At 45.2% G+C, this 20,031-nt stretch overlaps 1 protein-coding gene across 1 annotated transcript in view; it reads right to left on the bottom strand.

Moving 5' to 3' along the window:
- Positions 1-20,031, bottom strand: part of LOC107118732 (glycine receptor subunit beta-like) — a 46,162-nt gene that overhangs the window by 16,775 nt on the left and 9,356 nt on the right. The window contains exons 4-7 of the mRNA XM_015421089.1: positions 18,042-18,109; positions 11,494-11,723; positions 4,017-4,099; positions 807-947 (exon numbers count right to left, since the gene is read on the bottom strand). Coding sequence (XP_015276575.1) covers positions 807-947; positions 4,017-4,099; positions 11,494-11,723; positions 18,042-18,109 — 522 coding nt within the window. The remainder of the gene's footprint in view (positions 1-806; positions 948-4,016; positions 4,100-11,493; positions 11,724-18,041; positions 18,110-20,031) is intronic.

Below are 20,031 nucleotides of genomic sequence, written 5' to 3'. Positions count from 1 at the left end.
CAGCAAGTAAATCTTGCTGACAGGAAACAATTTCTTCTAATTCCCCCTTCTTGACTTAGCCCCCCACAAAGCATTTCACACAGTTTCAAGAGTATCACAGGTGGAGATGGCCCTGCAGAGTTTGCTCAGCTTGGACTGCAGCAATGGTAGCAACAGTTTTGGGCTCATGACAAGTGAACTTACATACAGCTTTCTCCTGGCTACCAGGAGAAAGGGTCATTTCCTGCAGGAGCACACAGGAGCGGAGCTCTGGCAGTAAGGAGCCCAGGGGGTGGGCACATGCAACAAGCCCCGCCCCCTGCTCCTAGCAGCCCTCAGTTGGGCCACAAGGAGCAAGAAGCAGCCAGGTACGTTGCAGAACGCCCCCCCCCCAGCCCGCCTTCAGGTACAAGCTCTCCCTCCTCTGTGAGGGCAGATATGCACGTCCCCCCCCCCCCAATAGCTAGCAATCCAAAACAGTCCAGTGGAGCCTGAGTGGTGGGTGTTGCCTTCTGACACACTTCCGGTGATGTCAGGGGGTGTGGCATATGCAAATAAGTTATGCTAATGAGCTCCTGCACCTCTTTTTCTACGAAATGACCCCTGACCAGGAGGGTAGAGGGTGCTGGGGTAGGGTAAGATGGGGAGAAGATAAAGGTGTGGGGGCTTTCAAGGAAAAGAAAGAAGGAAATAGTGGGGGAGAGGGAAGTTCACCCTGCAAGTCCCTGTGGGCTCTCGCTTGTCTTTCTAAACAAGGAAGTCAGAATGCGACTAATAATCATCAAAAGTAGCTCCCATAGCTGAGTCAATCCTACCCAAATACATACCTGTTCCTTTGTAATATTTGGTACAGTTGCCACATTCAATATCCTCTTTCCTTACGTCGAACTGTGGCAAAGAAATTTGGTCCAGCTGAACAGCATCACTGGATTGCCAGTTAAACTGCAAATCGTCAGTAGTGTAACCAACTAGATGTTTGGAAAAGGATAAAGAGGAATAAGTTTTAAAAAGTATTAACCAATGATTTGGCTTCCTATGGTTAATTATTTCATTGATCAGGATGAAATCCCTGCTACAGTTAATGACTTAAACTTATGGTAAAAATGTGAACGTTTTCTTTAATTTGGGAATATAGTTGAATGCTGTAATGTTGAACATGTAATATTTTTTAGAAATGCAATCACTCAAGTTCTGTATATTTCAACCTACCTGTTTATTTCTTATTTGTCTTTTTGCAATTATTAATAAAAAATGTTATTAAAAAAAAGTATTAACCAGAGCACAGTGAGAGAAAATATCTTTCTTAAAATATTTGCCCAGTGGTTGGTACGAATGTTTTAAAAACAGCATCAGTGGCTTTCATTCAAAACAACCAGGGCTTTTTTTGTAGAAAAAGCCCAGCAGGAACTCATTAGCATAATAGGCCACACCCCTTACATCACAGGTCATTAGCATATGAGGCCACACCCCCATGTTACCACACCCACCTTTTGCTTCTTATTCTGTTTACCTTGTTTGTGGTCAAAACCCAGGGCCTTTTTTTGTAGCAGGGACTCCTTTGCATGTTAGGCCACACACCCCTAATGTAGCCAATCCTAATGAGTGTCTGCTGTTGGGTGTGGCCTGTTATGCTAATGAGTTCCTGCTGGGCGTGGCCAACTTGGGAGCCAGCCGGAACTCCGTTCCTGTGCGTTCCTGCCCAAAAATAGCCCTGAAAACAACCATGAACAGAAGGGAGCTCATGGAATGGCTCTTTCGTGGAATGGGTCTTTTGTCTGCGGCCTCCTGTGCCCCTAAAGTGGTGTCCTTGGGGTGCACAGGAACCCCAGGAGGTGCATGAGGTACAGTGTGGCCATTGGCAGTGGGAGGCGGGAATTGGAAGAAATCCCCTCCATCTTCTGTTGGCGGATGCGTTTTTCCCAAAGAGGAACATGGCCCTGGACCGGCACCAATTACAAATTCAAAATGAGATTAAAATTTCACTGCAGATTCATTAGCTTTGAGGATTCCTTCTTATCTGTCCGAAATTTTTATGTAAGCCGCCCTGAGCCTGCCCCGAGGGTATAAGTCGAATAAATAAATAAATAGATAGATATTTTCACAAATAAACTTTGGTTAGACAAGCTTGCACTGTCTAACTTTCAGCTAAGAGAAAGCGATTACCTATGGACTGCACGTATCGCACAGGATACAAGAAACTGCGTAGGTTCACACAAGGGACTTGTGCTACTTCAGTGGGATTTTGGATGATCTGACTCGGTGGTTTTCCTGTGTGCCAGATCACAGAACCACTTTCAAATGTCCCCAGTTATTTCAACAGCTGTAGAGAAGAGGGTGTGGCTCCTATTTGGGAAAACAACTCTAAAGGCCACTTGAGGTCTTAAAAGTAGTGCCGCTGGGGTGCAGGGATTCTAGCCACATTTCACCTGCGTAGTTGTGATTATTTATTTATTTTTCGCATTGATATCCCGCCCATCCCGTAAACGGGCTCAGGGCAGGTCACAACAGTTCAATAAATACAATAAAATTTAAAACACATTAAAACACATAAAATCAATAGTCGTGCTCGCCATAGGGAGAATCCGGCCCATTGATGTAACTAGGTATGGCCGGTCAGGAGTCATTTCCTGCGGGAGCGCACGGGAGCGGAGCTCTGGCAATAAGGAGCCCAGGGGGCAGGCACATGCAACAAGCCCCTCCCCCTGCTCCCAGCAGCCCTCAGTCAGGCCACGAGGAACAAGAAGCAGCCAGGTAAGTTGCAGAACCCCCCCGGCCTGCCTTCAGGTACAAGCTCTCCCTCCTCTGTGAGGACAGATCTGCACGTTCCCCCCCAAACATCTAGCAATCCAAAACAATCCAATGGAGCCTGAGTAGTGGGTGTTGCCTTCTGACACACTTCCGGTGATGTCAGGGGGTGTGGCATATGCAAATCAGTTATGCTAATAAGTTATGCTAATGAGCTCCTGCACCTCTTTTTCTAAAAAATGACCCCTGTGGCCGGTTATTGGTAGGTGAGAGATCGCAACCTTTACAGTCTTTACAGTCTGTGATACAGTGGTTCTCACCGATCTTAAATGTACATTTCTCAGTGATGGAACTTTCTGCCTAATGACATTCATGCCCTACGGGACCTAGTGCAGTTCCACAGAGCTTACGAGACAAAGATGTTCCACCAAGCCCATGGCTGCGGACAGCAACAGTCCTCCACCAAGCCCGGCCTCTCCCATTTTTCCTCTCCCCACCGTGGGACAAGGACACAAACCAGTCCTTAAGTGTCATCTGAAATAATCTTAGAGTTTATCATTATTTTAACTGTTTTAAGTCGACTTTAGTAAAGGTAAAGGTTTCCCTTGCTCGAAAGCCAGTCGAATCTGACTCTAGGGATGCGGTGCTCATCTCCGTTTCCAAGCCGAAGAGCCAGCTCTGTCCGGAGACGTTTCCGTGGTCATGTGGCCGGCACGACTAGACGCTGAGGTGCATGGAACGCTGTTACCTTCCCCCCGAAACGGTACCTATTTATCTACTTGCAATTTCTTGCTTTCGAACTGCTAGGTTGGTAGGAGCTGGGGCCAGAGACGGGAGCTCACTCCGTCTTGCGGCACTCAGGTCTCGAACTGCTGAACTACCGACCTTCCGGTCTGCAGTTCAGCATCTTAACCACTTCAGTCACTGCAGCCCAGGAAGTCGACTTTACATGTATGTATTTACTGAAATGTGGTTTTCTAAAATGTATTTTGTTCACTACCCTGAACCTTATTATGTAGGGGAGGGCAGTCTATAAATCAAATAAATAAATAAATAGACGTAAATTCTACTGAATAATCCAAGGAAGCGAGGCATAGGACGGGGGCTTCAGAGGGACAAAACTGCAAAAGAGGCAAAGGATTCTATTAAGGAAAGGTCTAAAAGAGAAAAGATCAATTACTTTGCGAAACAATTTTAAATCCTGATGCTAAGTGGCATTCTGTAAGGCATATTCTTTTTCAGTTTCTAGGCACGGGAAGTAACTATTTTCATGCAGAATGTGATTTACATACAGCTCTCCAACTGCATCTTGCAACGCTGCGTATCCATAGGAAACAAGGTCAAGTCCAACGGGCATGAGAGAGTGACGGATAATCTGGAAATGTAAACAGAAGGCTTGTAACCCACTCAAAATGCCCTCAAAGTGACATTTTGCTCTTGTGCTTACGAGTTCAGCAGCTCAGCATGTATCCGTACAAATCTCAGACTCGCATTCTGTTCTAATGCATACTGCCTTAAACTGTTCTAGTGTAGCTGAATTAGCATTTGTTTTAATAGCGCTTGTTCAGAATGTGGTAGACGTCAAGGGGGAGCAGAGAGGCCAGTCCCTCTGCTTGCCTTATATACTGCAATGAGAAATTAAGCAAATGGACCGAATCCATTTGGCAGAAGTAGCCATGCCACTGTTCTGGCATTCTTCCATTAAAGCATAAGAGAACCGGAGTCACCTGCTCTGCAGCCTCTCTCTGGTGGTCAATCCAGCTCGTTCTTCAGCTTCTCACATTCCTGGCAGTGCTTGACTGAATTTTTACTTCTACTTTTCAGCACGGGTATCCGCCTACTCAGCCCCGGTGAGCAGCGGAGGTTGTTTTTTCACGGCCTTCTTAATGTATTTCAAAGGTTTATAAATGTTCCATTGCATCTCGTTTATTTTTGGAGTTAAAAACAGTGGAATCCTTTAAACTATCTACACCTGAACCACGAATTCTAATTGGTGCCGTGTTCCAAGGAGACATCCAAACCCGAAGAAAATACGTTTTGTATCTAAGTAAGTAAGTAAGTAAGTTTATTAAGAACAGTCATAAGACCAGCAAAATGAACCGAAATATTAAACACAGAATCTACAACATAAGAACCTTACAAGCTTAATTACTAAAATACCACACCGGTCAATTCCGTCATTAATGGCTCGAGTTACAGTACATTCTGCGCTTTTTAATTACCAAGTAACAATATTTAGCAACATTGCGCGTGACAGAATCATAAGTATCAGCCAGTAAGAACTTCATCAAGCATTCCTCGGCATATGTAAGATAATTAGCCAGGGGTTTAAAATGTGCGAGAAGGGGTATCAACAGCTGCTGTCTCTCTTCATCATACATAGGACACTGAAGTAATATATGGGTGGCCGACTCCACCTGTTCTAACAGACAGGAGCAAATTCTCTGGTGCATGGGAGTCCGGGTATATCTACCATAAAGTACTGCTGAGGGTAACACATCGAGCCGTGCTCTAGTAAACGCCCATCTATGGTTAGGGTTTTTTATAAGTCCAAGGTAAGATGCGGCATTTAAACTTGGTCCCTTCTTTAATCTCTTATAATAGGAAGGCAGGGCTGCATAGTCGTTTTGTGCTTCAATATCTTTAAGTCTTTGGTATATTACATTCTTTGCATACTGCAGGCCTCCCTCTAGCAGATTTTCAGGATCTAACCCAATTAGTTTCAATTTATCTACTACTCTAAGAGCCCATTGGGGATATGGTGTTGATGCCAAAAGATCAGGAATAAGTCCCACTGGATTCAAATGGGACTTAACCCAATAATTACTCCTCTGAATCCAAATATTCAGTGTAACAGTAGATAAACCTGCTTCTTGTCTTAAACTCAAATTTGCAGTACCTTTTGGGACGTTGAAGAGTGCTCTAAGGAATTTCGATTGTACTACCTCTAGATCTTTAAATTTACTCTCTGCTAGTATTTGTGTTCCATATATCATTTGTGGGAGAACTTTGCTCAAGAATAATTTAAGAGCAGCCGGGACATATTGGGCTCCCTCTTTCCTAAAGAAGCGCAATATAGCATTTGCGCTCTTTTGTGCTGAACATGCAGCATTTTGGAGATGTCTAGAAGCCTTTCCATTAAATGAGAAGGTTAGTCCCAAATATTTAAAAATTTTAACTTGATCTACCCGTACCCCGTCCATTGACCATTTCATGTTCTTGTGTAAGTTTTTTTAGGTATTATTATCAGGGGTCATTTCGTAGAAAAAGAGGTGCAGGAGCTCATTAGCATAACTCATTAGCATAACTCATTTGCATATGCCACGCCCCCTGACATCACCGGAAGTGTGTCAGAAGGCAACACCCACCACTCAGGCGCCACTGGACTGTTTTGGATTGCTAGCTATTGGGGGGGACGGGGATGTGCAGATCTGCCCTCACAGAGGAGGGAGAGCTTGTACCTGAAGGCGGGCCGGGGGGGGGGCTCTGCAACTTACCTGGCTGCTTCTTGCTCCTCATGGCCCAACTGAGGGCTGCTGGGAGCAGGGGGCAGGGCTTGTTGCATGTGCCCGCCCCCTAGGCTCCTTACTGCCGGAGCGCCGCTCCTGTGCGCTCCCGCAGGAAATGACCCCTGATTATTATATATTTCTGCCATGATTTTTCTCCCCGATTTGTAATATAGTCTTCCATCTGCCATTTTATCTGCACAACATCGACAACAACTCTGCGAGGCATGTCAGGCCGTGAGAATGACTGGCCCGAGGTTACCTGCTGAGCTCTATGGCAGAGTCACGGTTTGTACGTGAGCCGACTTGTCCTGGCTCAGTGCTGCAACCAAGGTCACCCACTGAGCTTCCATGACAGAGTGGGGATTCCCAGATTCATAATGATTTTCCCATATTCTTGCAGGAATTATATACTCCCTGTTGGCATTACCTACTTTCTCAACACCTGCAACTATTTTCCAGAATTGCCTATGATCCTTTTTCTTAGCTGCCTCTATTAGTGTATTCCATCTAAGCTTTCTAGCCAGATTTTTCTTACTTCTCAGGAGGTATTTATAGGCCTTCTTTTTTGCTTGTACTTCTAGTTTGTTATCAATCACTGGGACTTTGTGAAATTCTTTAAGGCTCCTAATAAGTCTCTGTTTTGCCTGCACACAGTCCTTATCAAACCAGCTTTTATTATTGGGACGCCCCAACTGGGAGTTATTAATTTCATGTGATAGAATTGAGGATAAATGGGCCGTTAGCTGTGCATAGATATTAAGAATAGGGGCCTCACAATTAGAGCCCTCCTTCATCACCGGAGATGATAGTTTTCTATAAGTATCCTTCCCTATTTCAGATATTGTCCATGCTAAAAATTTGTCATTCAACTTGGGACACCAATTAGATTTCCGCCTGCTTGTTATATTATCCGCTTTCAAGAAGGTTCCATGTACTTTGTGAAGGGGGACAGCCCCCACGTTCCAGCTTAAATTGAGCGGCAGATGGTCACTCTCAACTCGCTCTTCAATATATAGACAGCTTACCCTTTCAAACATATCATTGGTGGTTATCAAATAGTCTATAGTGGAATGTCTGTTACTGGACCAGTAGGTGTATTGCCCCGGACAATCACCTTGAGTTACTCCATTTAAGATCTTAAGATTCAGTTTGTGGGTCAGCTGGGCTAAACAAAGCCCTGCATAATTCACAACAACATCCAGTGAACATCGATCATTTAACCCATCCACAACCTCCCCACCCCTTGATTCGATCCCATACTTATCAAATAGAATCTCATCATTTGCTCCCATCCTTGCATTCAAATCCCCTCCCATAATTAACTCAGCATTGGGATATGTCTGCAAACAGTGGGCAATGTTACCTTCCATCAGGTTCCAAGTTTTTCTTATTTGGGCCTTTAATCGCTGTGGTGCTAGATAACAATTTACACACACCACAGTATATCTAGAGCAGCTTAGGTGGATTGCAATAGCTGCCTCATTTGGTAGATAAATTCTTTTAGCCTCCACATTTAATGCAGTGGATATAAAGATTGCCAGGCCGCCTGAGGGTCTCCCTCCCTTATTACTTGGCGTCGCTGGTATATGGAAAGCGCTGTACCCAGATATATCAAAATCTTCCAACATCCAGGTTTCCTGCAAAAAAATAACTTCAAATTGACACAAGTAATCTAGAAACCCCTTATCATATACTTTAGCTGACCATCCTGCTATATTCCAGCATAGAAGTTTAATTAATTGTCCCTTTTCCCTCCCCTTTGTAGGTCGTTCTTCTAGTCACTCAAACGAAATGAGGTTCAACTGTCCAGCTTCGTCATCGAAGATGCAGCAATTCCTGTTAGCTTTTGACAGTTTATTTCCATCTGACGCGCCCTTCTTTTCTGGAACATGCTTTATTATTGGGTAGGCATTTTGTACAAGGGTTTTATCGCAAACAGGAGTTGACTGAATATTGTTGGCTATTTGTTTAGGCTCTTTTCTATCCTTTGCAGGACTTTTCGAAGGAGCCTCTATTTCCATTGAAGGGACTTCCATTTCCAATAATATTTTCCTCAGAACATCCAATCTGTTGGTAATAGCCTTCTGTTCTTTTACAGGTAGTGTCTTAAATGATGTAATTAGTTCAATTTCTTCTGTATTTTCAAGATGTTCAGTTTCCATTAGCAATGAGTCTATCAGTGACTTCCTTCTCTCCTGGGATTCATGAGCTTCCATAGGGTCTTTATTCTGTGGCGAAGGTTGATTGAACACAAGCTGAGAACCACACAGGGGAGCAATATTGAGATTATAGAAAACTCTATCTGGAAAAATCCCCACTTGATTTAATCTCCTCTTTTGTCTCATCAGTAGAGCAGGAATTCTTGTTGTTTTAAATATTAGCAGCACTTTTTGTACTTGGGAAGAACTATTAAGGGTCTCTATACTGTTGATGTCTACAAAACTCATTCTGCTCCCAAATAAGTTACCAAGGTGTTTGCAGATGTCGTACTTCGTTTTCCACCAGATTTTCCTACCTCTATATGGACATATCGTTAGGCATATCTTATCCTTCTGAAGTACTAAGGACTGATTTATAGGTCTACTCGCCCCAAAATGTTGCATTTGTCCCTTTACACATTGACTCCCTCTTGATAACGAGAAGCAGCTGGCGAGGCTCTATCTTTAATTAGCAGTTCAAGTTTTGCAGTGAGTTTGTTGATGTTTATTTGTATTTCAGATACCCTTTCCAAAATCAAAGTCACTGTTTTCGCCGTAAGATCTGCATACTTGCTAATTATTGTGCCTGACTCTCCAGCCATTTCGTCTCTAGGGGCTTGCAACTCCAAAAGTTCTTTCTGCCATATTTCACAGCTAGTAGCGACAGGTGTGTCAGGGACTGGCTCCGGGGTCTCATGTCTTTCGGCCAGAGGAGCAAAATAATTAGCAACTGGCACATTGTAGATAACAGAGTTTTCAAAAAAATCACAAATTTTTGTTTGTTTATTTGCTGGAAATTTAAAACCATCTTCTTTCTCTGCCACCTCTCCTTCCTCATCTCTTTCTCTCCTCCTTTTAGTAGCTCCCGACCTTGAAGTCATAAAATACTTGGCTTTTCACTCTATTTAGGCAAAATAAAAGCTTATCAGCACCAGGGAGGCTAAAGAACCTCACTAGATACTGTTTGCAACTAGCACAAGTTCACAGTACGATATCCTAGCCAGCTAAAACAATTGCTGCAGTTAGATAAAAAAGGATAAAACAGGATAAAACAGTCTCACTGTGCAGAGGAAAAAAAAGGGCCGTCCACCTCAACCTCCTTCCAGCTTCCAAATTCCAGGAAGAACAAAACAGTAAGTAAAAACAGTAGATAAAACGCGGAGCTCGGTATCAAACGTCTGCCTCAGCCGCCATCTTGGAAATCAGGTCCTCCGTTTTGTATCTAAGAGTGGTTCAAAAAAGGTGGAATCAGCTGCCTAGGGAGGTGGTCAGCTCCCCTTCACTGACAGCTTTCATGAAGAGGCTGGATGAATATTTGTCAGGGATGCTTTAGGCTGGTCCTGCATTGAGCAGGGGGGTTGGACTACATGGCCTCTAAGGCCCCTTCCAACTCCGTGAGTCTGTATGGCCCCTTCCAGCTCTATGATTCTAAGACATTCAATAAATACAGAAGATACTTTATTGAGACCTAATTGTGGCAACATTTCCCCCCTTGGTAAGACCTTGTTTTAATTACATCACTTCCCCAGAATTTAATGAACCCGGGCAGATATCTGACAAAAACCACTACCCTATTGGTCCTCCTGTTTGATTCTTCTGGCAAGTTGACTTTTTTGATCATGGAAACCACCTATTGCTAAGCTATCGTGTTGCTGTGTAAATACTTGCCTCCTGGATTTTCCCGTCTGGGGTCACCATGGCAAAAGCCCTGCAGTGCAATACCAAGGAAAGTCACCCTTTCAAAGTCCATCAATGTCAACAATGTCGCTCTTAGGACTGCACTGATATTAGTGGCCAGTGAGCAGATTTGACGGGTAGGAAGGGGCTGCGGCCACTAAGTGGCCATCATGAAGAAGTGGCCCTTATTTACAAGACACCAGTAGTGGCTGGGGCTCGGCTGCCCAAGCAGGACTTGCGCTCGTGGTCAGGTACCACCACGGATGAACAGAGTACGGACTCTGGCTGTCCCTTGCCTACACCACTAGATCTCTCGTCAGTAAAGGATAACAGATACCAGATTCCTCTCCCTCTTTTCCGGCCCTTTTCCTTGTACTATACCAGTGGTGGCGAACCTATGGCACGGGTGCCAGAGGTGGCACTTAGAGCCCTCTCTGTGGGCACGCGTGCCACCGCCTCAGCCAGGCCCAGACCATCATTAAAGCGTTGAATTCTCTGCCAAATAATTTTAAGTAAATGAAAGCATTTGGGATTGCTGTCCTTACTTTGTTTGGATCATCTTAAGTTAATGTATGAGTTGTTTTTTCTAAAGTAACACCTCAGTATTCAGGTTAAATTGCTGTGTTGGCACTTTGCAATAAATAAGTGGGTTTTGGGTCGTAGTTTGGGCACTCGGTCTTTAAAAGGTTCGCCATCACTGTACTACACCATCTGACTGTAATCTAATACAATATACCGTAACACTGAATGCCTTCCAAGCGGCACAATCTGGAACCACCACTGCACACGCAAATGTGTGGCCAGTTCCATATCTAGCTTCCATACTTTGCCTGGAAATGGCTTATCCTTTCAATCAGATGTAGAGATTAAAGGTCATCATACCATGTGAAATCAAGAGGAGGAAGAGGAGCAGGAGGAGATTGGATTTATACCCCACCCATCATCCGGAGTCTCAGAGCGGCTTACAAACTCCTTTCCCTTCCCCTCCCCACAACAGGCACCCTGTGAGGTAGGTGGGGCTGAGAGAGAGCTCTGAGAGAACTGTCCTTGAGAGAACAGCTCTGACAGAACTATGGCTTGCCCAAGGTCACCCAGCAGCTGCATGGGGAGGAGTGGGGAATCAAATCTGGTTCTCTGAGATTAGAGTCCGCACACTTGACCACTACACCAAACTGGCTCTCACTAACATCCAGGAAAGTGGAAACGTTTCTCTGACCACATGGCAAACGATCAACTGCCCTTCAACACGGCTGTTGATAAACTTCCCATTCGTTTCATTTAACTATTAAAAACCACGAACTTCACACTTACTAAGTACATCCAGTAGCATCTGCCTATTCCAAGACAACAGTAACAGTTTGCAGTTGTAAGAGAAAAAAAGATACCTCATGCTGACCAGGACATCTCCAGTACGGGATATAAACAGAAGAATATTTTCTTGCGTTACATCATGGAAATTGGCATTCTTTTCATTTGCAAAGAATAGATCTGGCTTCCACAGGCACTTAAACATGGTGGGATCCACAGTTAATGTATCCGAACCCCTCCAATCCTTGGGCAGTTTAAGTCGTGGGTCATTCCACTTTTGTCTTAGAAAGATGTTAACTCTGTAGTCCTGTTTGGAAGACATACACACATATTACACTGGCGGGAAAACTACATTTTTCAAAATGATGTGTGCTAACCATTAAAACCGGACACCTTCCTGACATAAATGAAGAGGCATAGGTCTAAAAAGCAATACTGTCTGGGCATTTCATTTATCAGGGAACACCAAGAGTAAACTGTTTATTATGTTATATTTATTTAGTAAAAGGTAAAGGTCCCCTTGCTCGAAAGCCAGTTGAGTCTGACTCTAGGGTTGCGGTGCTCATCTCCGTTTCAAAGCCGAAGAACCAGCGCTGTCTGAAGACGTTTCCGTGGTCACGTGGCCGGCATGACTGAACACCAAGGCGCACGGAGCGCTGTTACCTTCCCACCAAAGTGGTCCCTATTTATCTACTTGCAATTTCTTGCTTTCGAACTGCTAGGCTGGCAGGAGCTGGAACTAGAAACGGGAGCTCACTCCGTCATGCGGCAACTTGGGTTTTGAACTGCTGAACTACTGACCTTCCACAGCCTGCAGTTCAGCGTCTTAACCACTTGAGCCACCGCAGCTCCTTTATTTATTTACAAAGCCCCTAAACTGCTAGGCACTACACACAAAAAAATTAAAATGAAATACACGCTTGACTGCTTACAATCTAAGTATATTACCTACACTACAATACAACACTGATGCCTGGTATACAGAAACTCCAGCATACCCTCCTGTAGAAAAGAAAGTGACGACCATGCAGGCAACAAGCGACAAAACATAAAGATTGGAGAACGCTATAACAGAGACAATGGCAAAAGCAGAAGACTACGCCCTTTTTCAATTTTGCGTCTCAGAATTAGGGCATCATTTCAACATCTTGCATTTGAATGCCCTTCTAACCACTGTACTTTCTACCAGGGGTCATTTCGTAGAAAAAGAGGTGCAGGAACTCATTTGCATAACTCATTTCCATATGCCACACCCCCTGACAAAGGGCCGCAGCTGTCCCCACTTCCCCGAGTTTCTCAGAGAGGCTCAGGGGGGAAAGGAGGCATGTCTACCTGCCTACCCTTCTCTTCCCCAGCCAACCCGACGCCTGGGCTTGTTACTGCCAGAACGCCATTCCGGGTCGTTCCCCTTCAAAATGACCCCTGCGTTTCTACCCTTTACAGCCAAACAACTGAGTGATCTCTTTAAGACTTCACATCTTTGGAATTCTAATGGGGATGCAACTACCGGGACTAGAGAGTCAGGATCACAATATCTAAGAGTCAGGTAGCTTGCTTGTCCACCAGTTGTGAAAGCAATGAAATCAGACCAGCCACACAGCACCAGGGTCCTCACATAGTCAGGGGACAGCCCAGGTAGGCAGAAAAAACACGGCCTTCTAAATTAATCAGCAGAAAACGCACAAAACAGCCCGACGGCGACTGCTTATGCTCTAGGAGGCACAGAATGTTGAGAGCCGTTGAGAGTCAGCTCTGAGCTAAACTTGGTGCTGGAGAAGCAAAAGGGCTCACCCCGCGCGGCTTTTGCACGTGTGTAGCATCCCACTGAAACCGGTGCTTAATTAGCATGCCGGCCAGGGCTTTTTTTGTAGAAAAAGCCCAGCAGGAACTCATTAGCATAATAGGCCACACCCAACAGCAGAAACCTATTAGCATATTAGACCACACCCCCGATGGCACAGCTCGTTAGCATATTAGGCCACACCCATGTTACCAGAAGTGTGCTCATCCAGCCACACCCACCTTTTGCTTCTTATTCTGTTTACTTTGTTGTCAAAACCCTGGGCATTTTTTGTAGCAAGAACTCCTTTGCATGTTAGGCCACACACCCCTAATGTAGCCAATCCTAATGAGTGTCTGCTGTTGGGTGTGGCCTATTATCCTAATGAGTTCCTGCTGGGCGTGGCCAACTCGGGAGCCAGCCGGAACTCCGTTCCTGTGCGTTCCTGCCCAAAAATGGCCCTGATGCCGGCAGAGCGCCCGCTGAGGCTACAGGCCTCCAGGTACGCACTAACTAAGCACATGCAGCTGCTTTGCACAGGCAGAAGCCCGGTTTTAACGAGATGAGGAACAAATGCCAATGGCCACATGTAAGAGCTTTTGCTTACCAGACTCATGTTTAGACTGGGTTTTGGTTAAAGGCAAAGCAGGGGAGGGGAAAATTAGCCTGCTCAAGTCCCTGAAAATATAGAATTCTGGAGAGAGAGATTTGCGGGGGGGGGGGGTGTTCCCACATTTTCTCATTCTGTGACTCTTGGGTTCACGCACACACACAAGCCCAGCTTGTGGGTATATAGTATATACACATGTAAAAATCAGGGAAACCTTGACTAACAGTGAAAGGGAAAAGACACTTGAGCAATGTTCCCTCTAAGCTGTGGAGTCTTGTGAGCAAAAATTCTACTTTGTGAGCGACTGGCATTAAAGTTGTGAGCCAGCGATTCGGCTACTGCATAAATTAGTTTGCTCTGGAGCCATCCTTCCTGAACTGAGACAAAAATGCATGAGCCGGAGGCTAAAAAACTGTGAGCTAGCTCACGCTAAGTCAGCTTAGAGGGAACACTGCACTTGAGTACATTGTATTGAAAGTGTTTAATGTGACAGGAAGAAAGCTATCTTTCTTGGACCAAGAGAAAAAGCTGCAGGGGTGGGTGGGGGTCCAGAAGGAATACAAACAAAATATGACTAATAATGTTCAGTCGAACAGCCTGATACACTATAATCTGGGGGTCCCCAACCTTTTTTGAGCCCGTGGGCCCCTTTGCAATTCTCACACAGGGTGGTAGGTGCAACTACAAAATGGCTGCCAGAGGAGGCGGAGCCATGCGCACGGAGGAAGCCCAAGTGCAGGGGAGAAGATGCGTAATTTTTTTAAAAAAATAGACTGGGAAAGAGGAGGGAGAGAGAATAAAACCAGCACTGTAGTGGCAGCTGCAACAGAAACAATGTTATTTTAATCTGCAGAGCCGATTGGTTTTCCAGTGACCAATCAGAAGCACTGCCGGGTAAGAGTGGGCACTAGGAAAGACACCATGGTGTCCATGGGTACCATTTTGGAGAACCCTGCTATAAGCTAATTCTCAACCCCACCCCACCCCACTCTGTCCTCCTTGGTCTTAGGCTGACCAGGGGTGGTTCTGTTCAGAAGGAATGATCCGGAAAGATGGGGCTACCTTATATTCCAGGATCTTGGGTTTTTATAACTTTTATATAACTGGAAGTGTGGATTTCAGGCAGGGGTCATTTTGTAGAAAAAGAGGTGCAGGAGCTCATTAAAATAAATTATTAGCATAACTTATTTACATATACCACACCCCTGGACATCACCGGAAGTGTGTCTGAAGGCAACACCCACCGCTCAGGCTCCACTGGACTGTTTTGGATTGCTAGCTATTGGGGGGGGGGGGTGGAACGTGCAGATCTGCCCTCACAGAGGAGGGAGAGCTTGTACCTGAATAAAACTTGATCTTAAAGGTGCCACTGGACTGTTTTGGATAGCTAGCTATGCAGGGGGGAACACGCAGATCTGCCCTCACAGAGGAGGGAGAGCTTGTACCTGAAGGCGGGCGGGGGGGGGGCCTCTGCAACTTACCTGGCTGCTTCTTGCTCCTCGTGGCCTGACTGAGGGCTGCTAGGAGCTGGGGTGGGGCTTGTTGCATGTGCCCACCCCCTGGGCTCCTTACTGCCAGAGCTCCGCTCCTGTGTGCTCCCGCAGGAAATGACCCCTGATTTCAGGTATGAATCAGAGTAAGAAAAGGCAACAATCTAATTGGCAGGGGGCTTACTTTTTTTCCATCCTAATTTTTGAAAGAGACATGCTGCTTGTTCTGTCCTCAGACAAAAGTGAGGATGAAGTTTAAACAGTTTCCATGGAACTGATAATATTATATTCATGAGAGGGGTTGTTTTGAAGAGCGTTGTTTCTGAACCTCACTGTGACATAACTGGATATACATTTACATTATTGCGCACACACGAGACCATAACTAGCTTTCCTCATGAGGAGAGTTTATTGTATTTCCAGATGGGGCATTATTGGAAACTACATGCTTCCCCATAACCGAGTCTTCTAGAACTCTGACATTAAGCTCAAGTGGTCCCTCTGTGTTTGAGTAGATGTGAACAGTTAGCCTCAGCAATGTTGGATACATTTTTTTAAAGTTTGGAAGTATTTATAAATTTATAGTATAACATAAATGATAATTTCTTCAAGGACCTGCCATGTTCAGCCATACCCCCATAACACCTAAATCTTGAATAAATCATGAAGTCCCAGTCATAGGATCAAGACAATAATCTTGAAACTTCTACCAGTATTGGGAATCTTAAGGTAGATGGCTCATGTAGGCAGAATTCTGAATATTACCAGTTTGGCATGACAGACACCACCACTGATTTTGTATCAGGTGTTTCCCTGTTCTAAAAATAAACATGCCATTCTGTAGTGGAAGCATTCATGTCACACATTCAGAAACCCATTTTAGAAAAATCGTTAAGGGGAAGGAATCAGTGTCCCAGGTGGAGCTCTCAGTAATAATAAAGGAAGGGAACAGATATAACATAAATAAAGAAGGTTAAGTTTAATGGGAAATCATACCTTCCCACATTAGGCTGTATCACAATTAACTACCTTGTTCCTATTTTGTTGTTAATGTTATTTGACTAATGTTTGAGGAATCTTGCAATCTGGGTTCCCTCTCACACATTTCTGTCTTGGCTCAGGAAGGATGGCTCCAGAGCAAACTAATTGATGCAGTAGCCAAATCGCTCACTCACAACTGTAATGCCAGAAGCTCAAGAAGTGGAATTTTTGCTCACAAGACTCCACAGCTTAGAGGGAACATTGCTTGCAATTCATGTTCTAAATAGGCTAATCGTCATGATAGCTTGGTTCCACAAGGCAGTTCTCACAGATCAGCTATGCAGATAAAGCCATCCTGAAGGAATGTTCTACCCAACAATGGGAGAAAAGCGGAAGCAAGATAGTGTGTTGTTCATGTGAATCTAGGCACCAAGTAGCCTGAAATTTTGAAACTTGCATGTTAGAATTCCCATCCTCATTAGAATAGTCTTCTCAAGAAAGCAACTGTACAAGTTTATTAATCATGGCTCACAAAACAAATCATTCTTCTACACTACTTAGTATTACACATCTCAGTAGCATATTCACAACTTGCTGGCGTTGTTGGCAATTCATTATGTCCTACAGCAAAGATTCATCTGGACGGACGTATGTATGGGGTAGACACTGCCCATGACTCTTCAAGGAACAAAAAAGTATTCAAAGGCATATGATCCATTACATTTACTTAAAGATATTTTCCAGTCTTGAGATTGTGTTTCTTGCAAAACAATGTGGTTCTCAATCCACATCTAGAGCACTTTTGTTAATAATAATGTTATTGTACTGTAGTGATTTTAAATGGTTTTAAATATGTTTTATATTGGCTTATGTCTCCTGTAAGCTGCCCTGAGCTCTCGTAGTGGGGAGGGCGGGGTATAAATTGAACTTATAAATAAATAAATAAATAAAATCCTTGTAAACTTCCTGTTAAAGGTAAAGGTAAAGGTTCCCTTGCTCGAAAGCCAGTCGAGTCCGACTCTAGGGTTGCGGTGCTCATCTCCGTTTCCAAGCCGAAGAGCCAGCGCTGTCCGAAGACATTTCCGTGGCCATGTGGCCGGCATGAGTAAACACCAAGGCGCACGGAACGCTGTTACCTTCCCATCGAAGTGGTAACTATTTATCTGCTTGCAATTTCTTGCTTTCAAACTGCTAGGTTGGCAGGAGCTGGAACTAGAGACGGGAGCTCACTCCGTCATGCGGCACACTAGGGTCTCAAACGGCTGAACTACTGACCTTCCACAGCCTGCAGTTCAGCGTCTTAACCACTTGAGCCACCACAGCTCCTAAACTTCCTGTTAGAAATGGATATATCAGGGAAACTTCAGCCCTTGCCACTAGGCTCCCTGAGAGTGACCTTAGGTCTTCAGACCAAGATTCCCACTGGGTTACAATCACACCATCCAGGATCTACCCAAATATAACTTTAAAGGAAATCACATGTCCAGTGTTCCCTCTAAGCTGAGTTAGTGTGAGCTAGCTCACAGTTTTTTAGCCTCCAGTTCACACTTTTTTGTTGTCGCTCAGGAAGGATGGCTCCAGAGCAAACTAATTTATGCAGTAGCCAAATTGCTCGCTCACAACTTTAATGCCAGTAGCTCACAAAGTAGAATTTTTGCTCAGAAGACTCCACAGCTTAGAGGGAACATTGCCCCACCTCCGTAGCCTTCAAATGGTGGCCACGGCTTTAAGAACTGAGCTCCCCCATTAAGTAGCCCTGCTTACCATAGTTGTTTCTTGTATTGATCCAAAGCTGTTAATGAAGATGTTAACTGCCACTTCAACTGGAATTCCTAAAACACATACAAAGCAAAGCAAAAAAAAAAAAGTCTCAGAGCCGCCCCAAGAATTCCAATTTCCTTTTTCTTCTCCTTTCAGATTTTTAAACCTAAAATAGGTACACATTGCTGCCTTACCGTATTCTTTTAATAATTTTAGATGATCATAAACCACTGGAACCAACACACATTTACTGTAATTGGCTGGGGATGGAAAGCCGTCTTAGCCACTCCTTCCATAAAGCGGTTTTCCTAAGCAGTTCTTCCCACCAGGGTTCCCTCTAAGCTGAGTCAGTGTGAGCTAGCTCAGTTTTTTAGCCTCCGGCGCACAGAGTTTTGCCTTCGCTCAGGAAGGGAGGGAGCTCCAGAGCCAACTAATTCATGCAGCAGCCAAATCTCTCGCTCACAACTTTAACGCCGGCAGCTCACAATGTAGAATTTTTGCTCACGAGACTCCACAGCTTAGAGGGAGCATCGCTTCCCACTAAGCATGCATGGCGTATTTATCTAATGTAACCAAGAGAATAGTCCTAAGCGGGTCTACTCAGAATCCAGTGTGAGAAAATGGCGCAAACATAAAAACTCAAGGGTCAGGTTACCAACTCTGCTCTGGGAAATTCCTGGAGATTTGGGGGCAGTGCCTGTGGAGAGGGGAATTTGGGGAGGGATTTCACCTAGAATCGATGTCATACCATGCAGTCTGCCCTCTGAAGCTGCCATTTTCTCCAGGGAAACTGATCTCTGGATCATTTATAATTCCAGGTGAACTCCAGATCACCAACTCCAGATCATTTACACAAGGAGGAAGTAACAGTGACACATCAGTTTTTTAAGCTGAAATAGTGGGGGTGTGACATTTGGTAGCATTTTTACGTGGTACACCAGTATGATAGCTAGGACCTTTACATAGCAGAGCGTGCTGGCTCAGCTGGTTACCACGGTGACCTACACACTGGAAGCTAGAAACACAGTCTGGAATCAGGTTAAACAACAGAGCCAAACGTCAGAAAGCCGGGGAATCAGTCCAAGATCGCAGGAGTCAAGAACAAGGAGCGGTTGCTACACACCAGAAGCAGATCTAAGCATGCACAGTTGCTACCGCGCTGAGGCAGGTGCATGCAGTGTTTATGAGCAGGTTCTCCCTTCCCTGGGAGTCACGTCTGCCAAGACTTACAGCTCCTCCCGTTGCCTTTGCAAGAGCTGCAGTCTGGCACGCCTTCTTCGCTCCTGCATAGTTAGCCTCTGACGTGCCCTATGTCTGGGGCACTCAGGAGAACTAGGCGGGGAGTCTGGCCTCGGGGTGTCTGCAACTGGGGGTGCTGGGCCAGGCGCAGGATCCATCTCTTCTTCTGGCTGCACCTCATGTGCAGCTGCTGGGGACTCTTCCTCCTCAGGTGCTGTTGAGGGTTCTTCTTCTGGGCTGACTCCAGAGGAGGCTGGGGTTGCTCCCTGCCTCTTCCTCATCTGAGGAGTAGTCGGCCTCAGCAGAGCCAGTACCCACGACACTGAGGTTTGGATAAAAGTGAGAGTGTGAGCTGGATCGTGTGGATCAGGGGTGTCAAGCATGTGGCCCGCGGGCCGGAACCGGCCCCTGCAAGGCTCCTATCCAGCCCACAAGCAACTGGCTCTTGCCTGCTTCCTACTTCCTGTTCATGCTTCCTTGTTCCTGCATTGCAGCTTGCTTTTTTGCTCAGCTATCTCCTCTCCTGCTTTCTGTTTCGCAGAGGAGAGAAGAAAGCCAAGCCTCCCTTCCCTTGATTGGCTGAGGACTCCTCTCCCTTCTCCTCAGGGGAGGGAAAGAACCAGAGAGAGAGAGAGAGAGAAACAGTCTTGTGGTACTTTTAAGACCAACAACATTTTTATTCCTGGTGAATGCTTTTGTGTGCAAGCACACTTCTTCGGGGGGGGGGGGGGGGCGCCCGAAAGAGCACACGCAC

This window comes from Gekko japonicus, unplaced genomic scaffold, assembly GCF_001447785.1.
Source record: "Gekko japonicus isolate JY-2015 unplaced genomic scaffold, Gekko_japonicus_V1.1 scaffold644, whole genome shotgun sequence".
Classification (NCBI taxonomy): domain Eukaryota; kingdom Metazoa; phylum Chordata; class Lepidosauria; order Squamata; family Gekkonidae; genus Gekko; species Gekko japonicus.
This window is presented reverse-complemented; position numbering and strand designations above follow the sequence as displayed.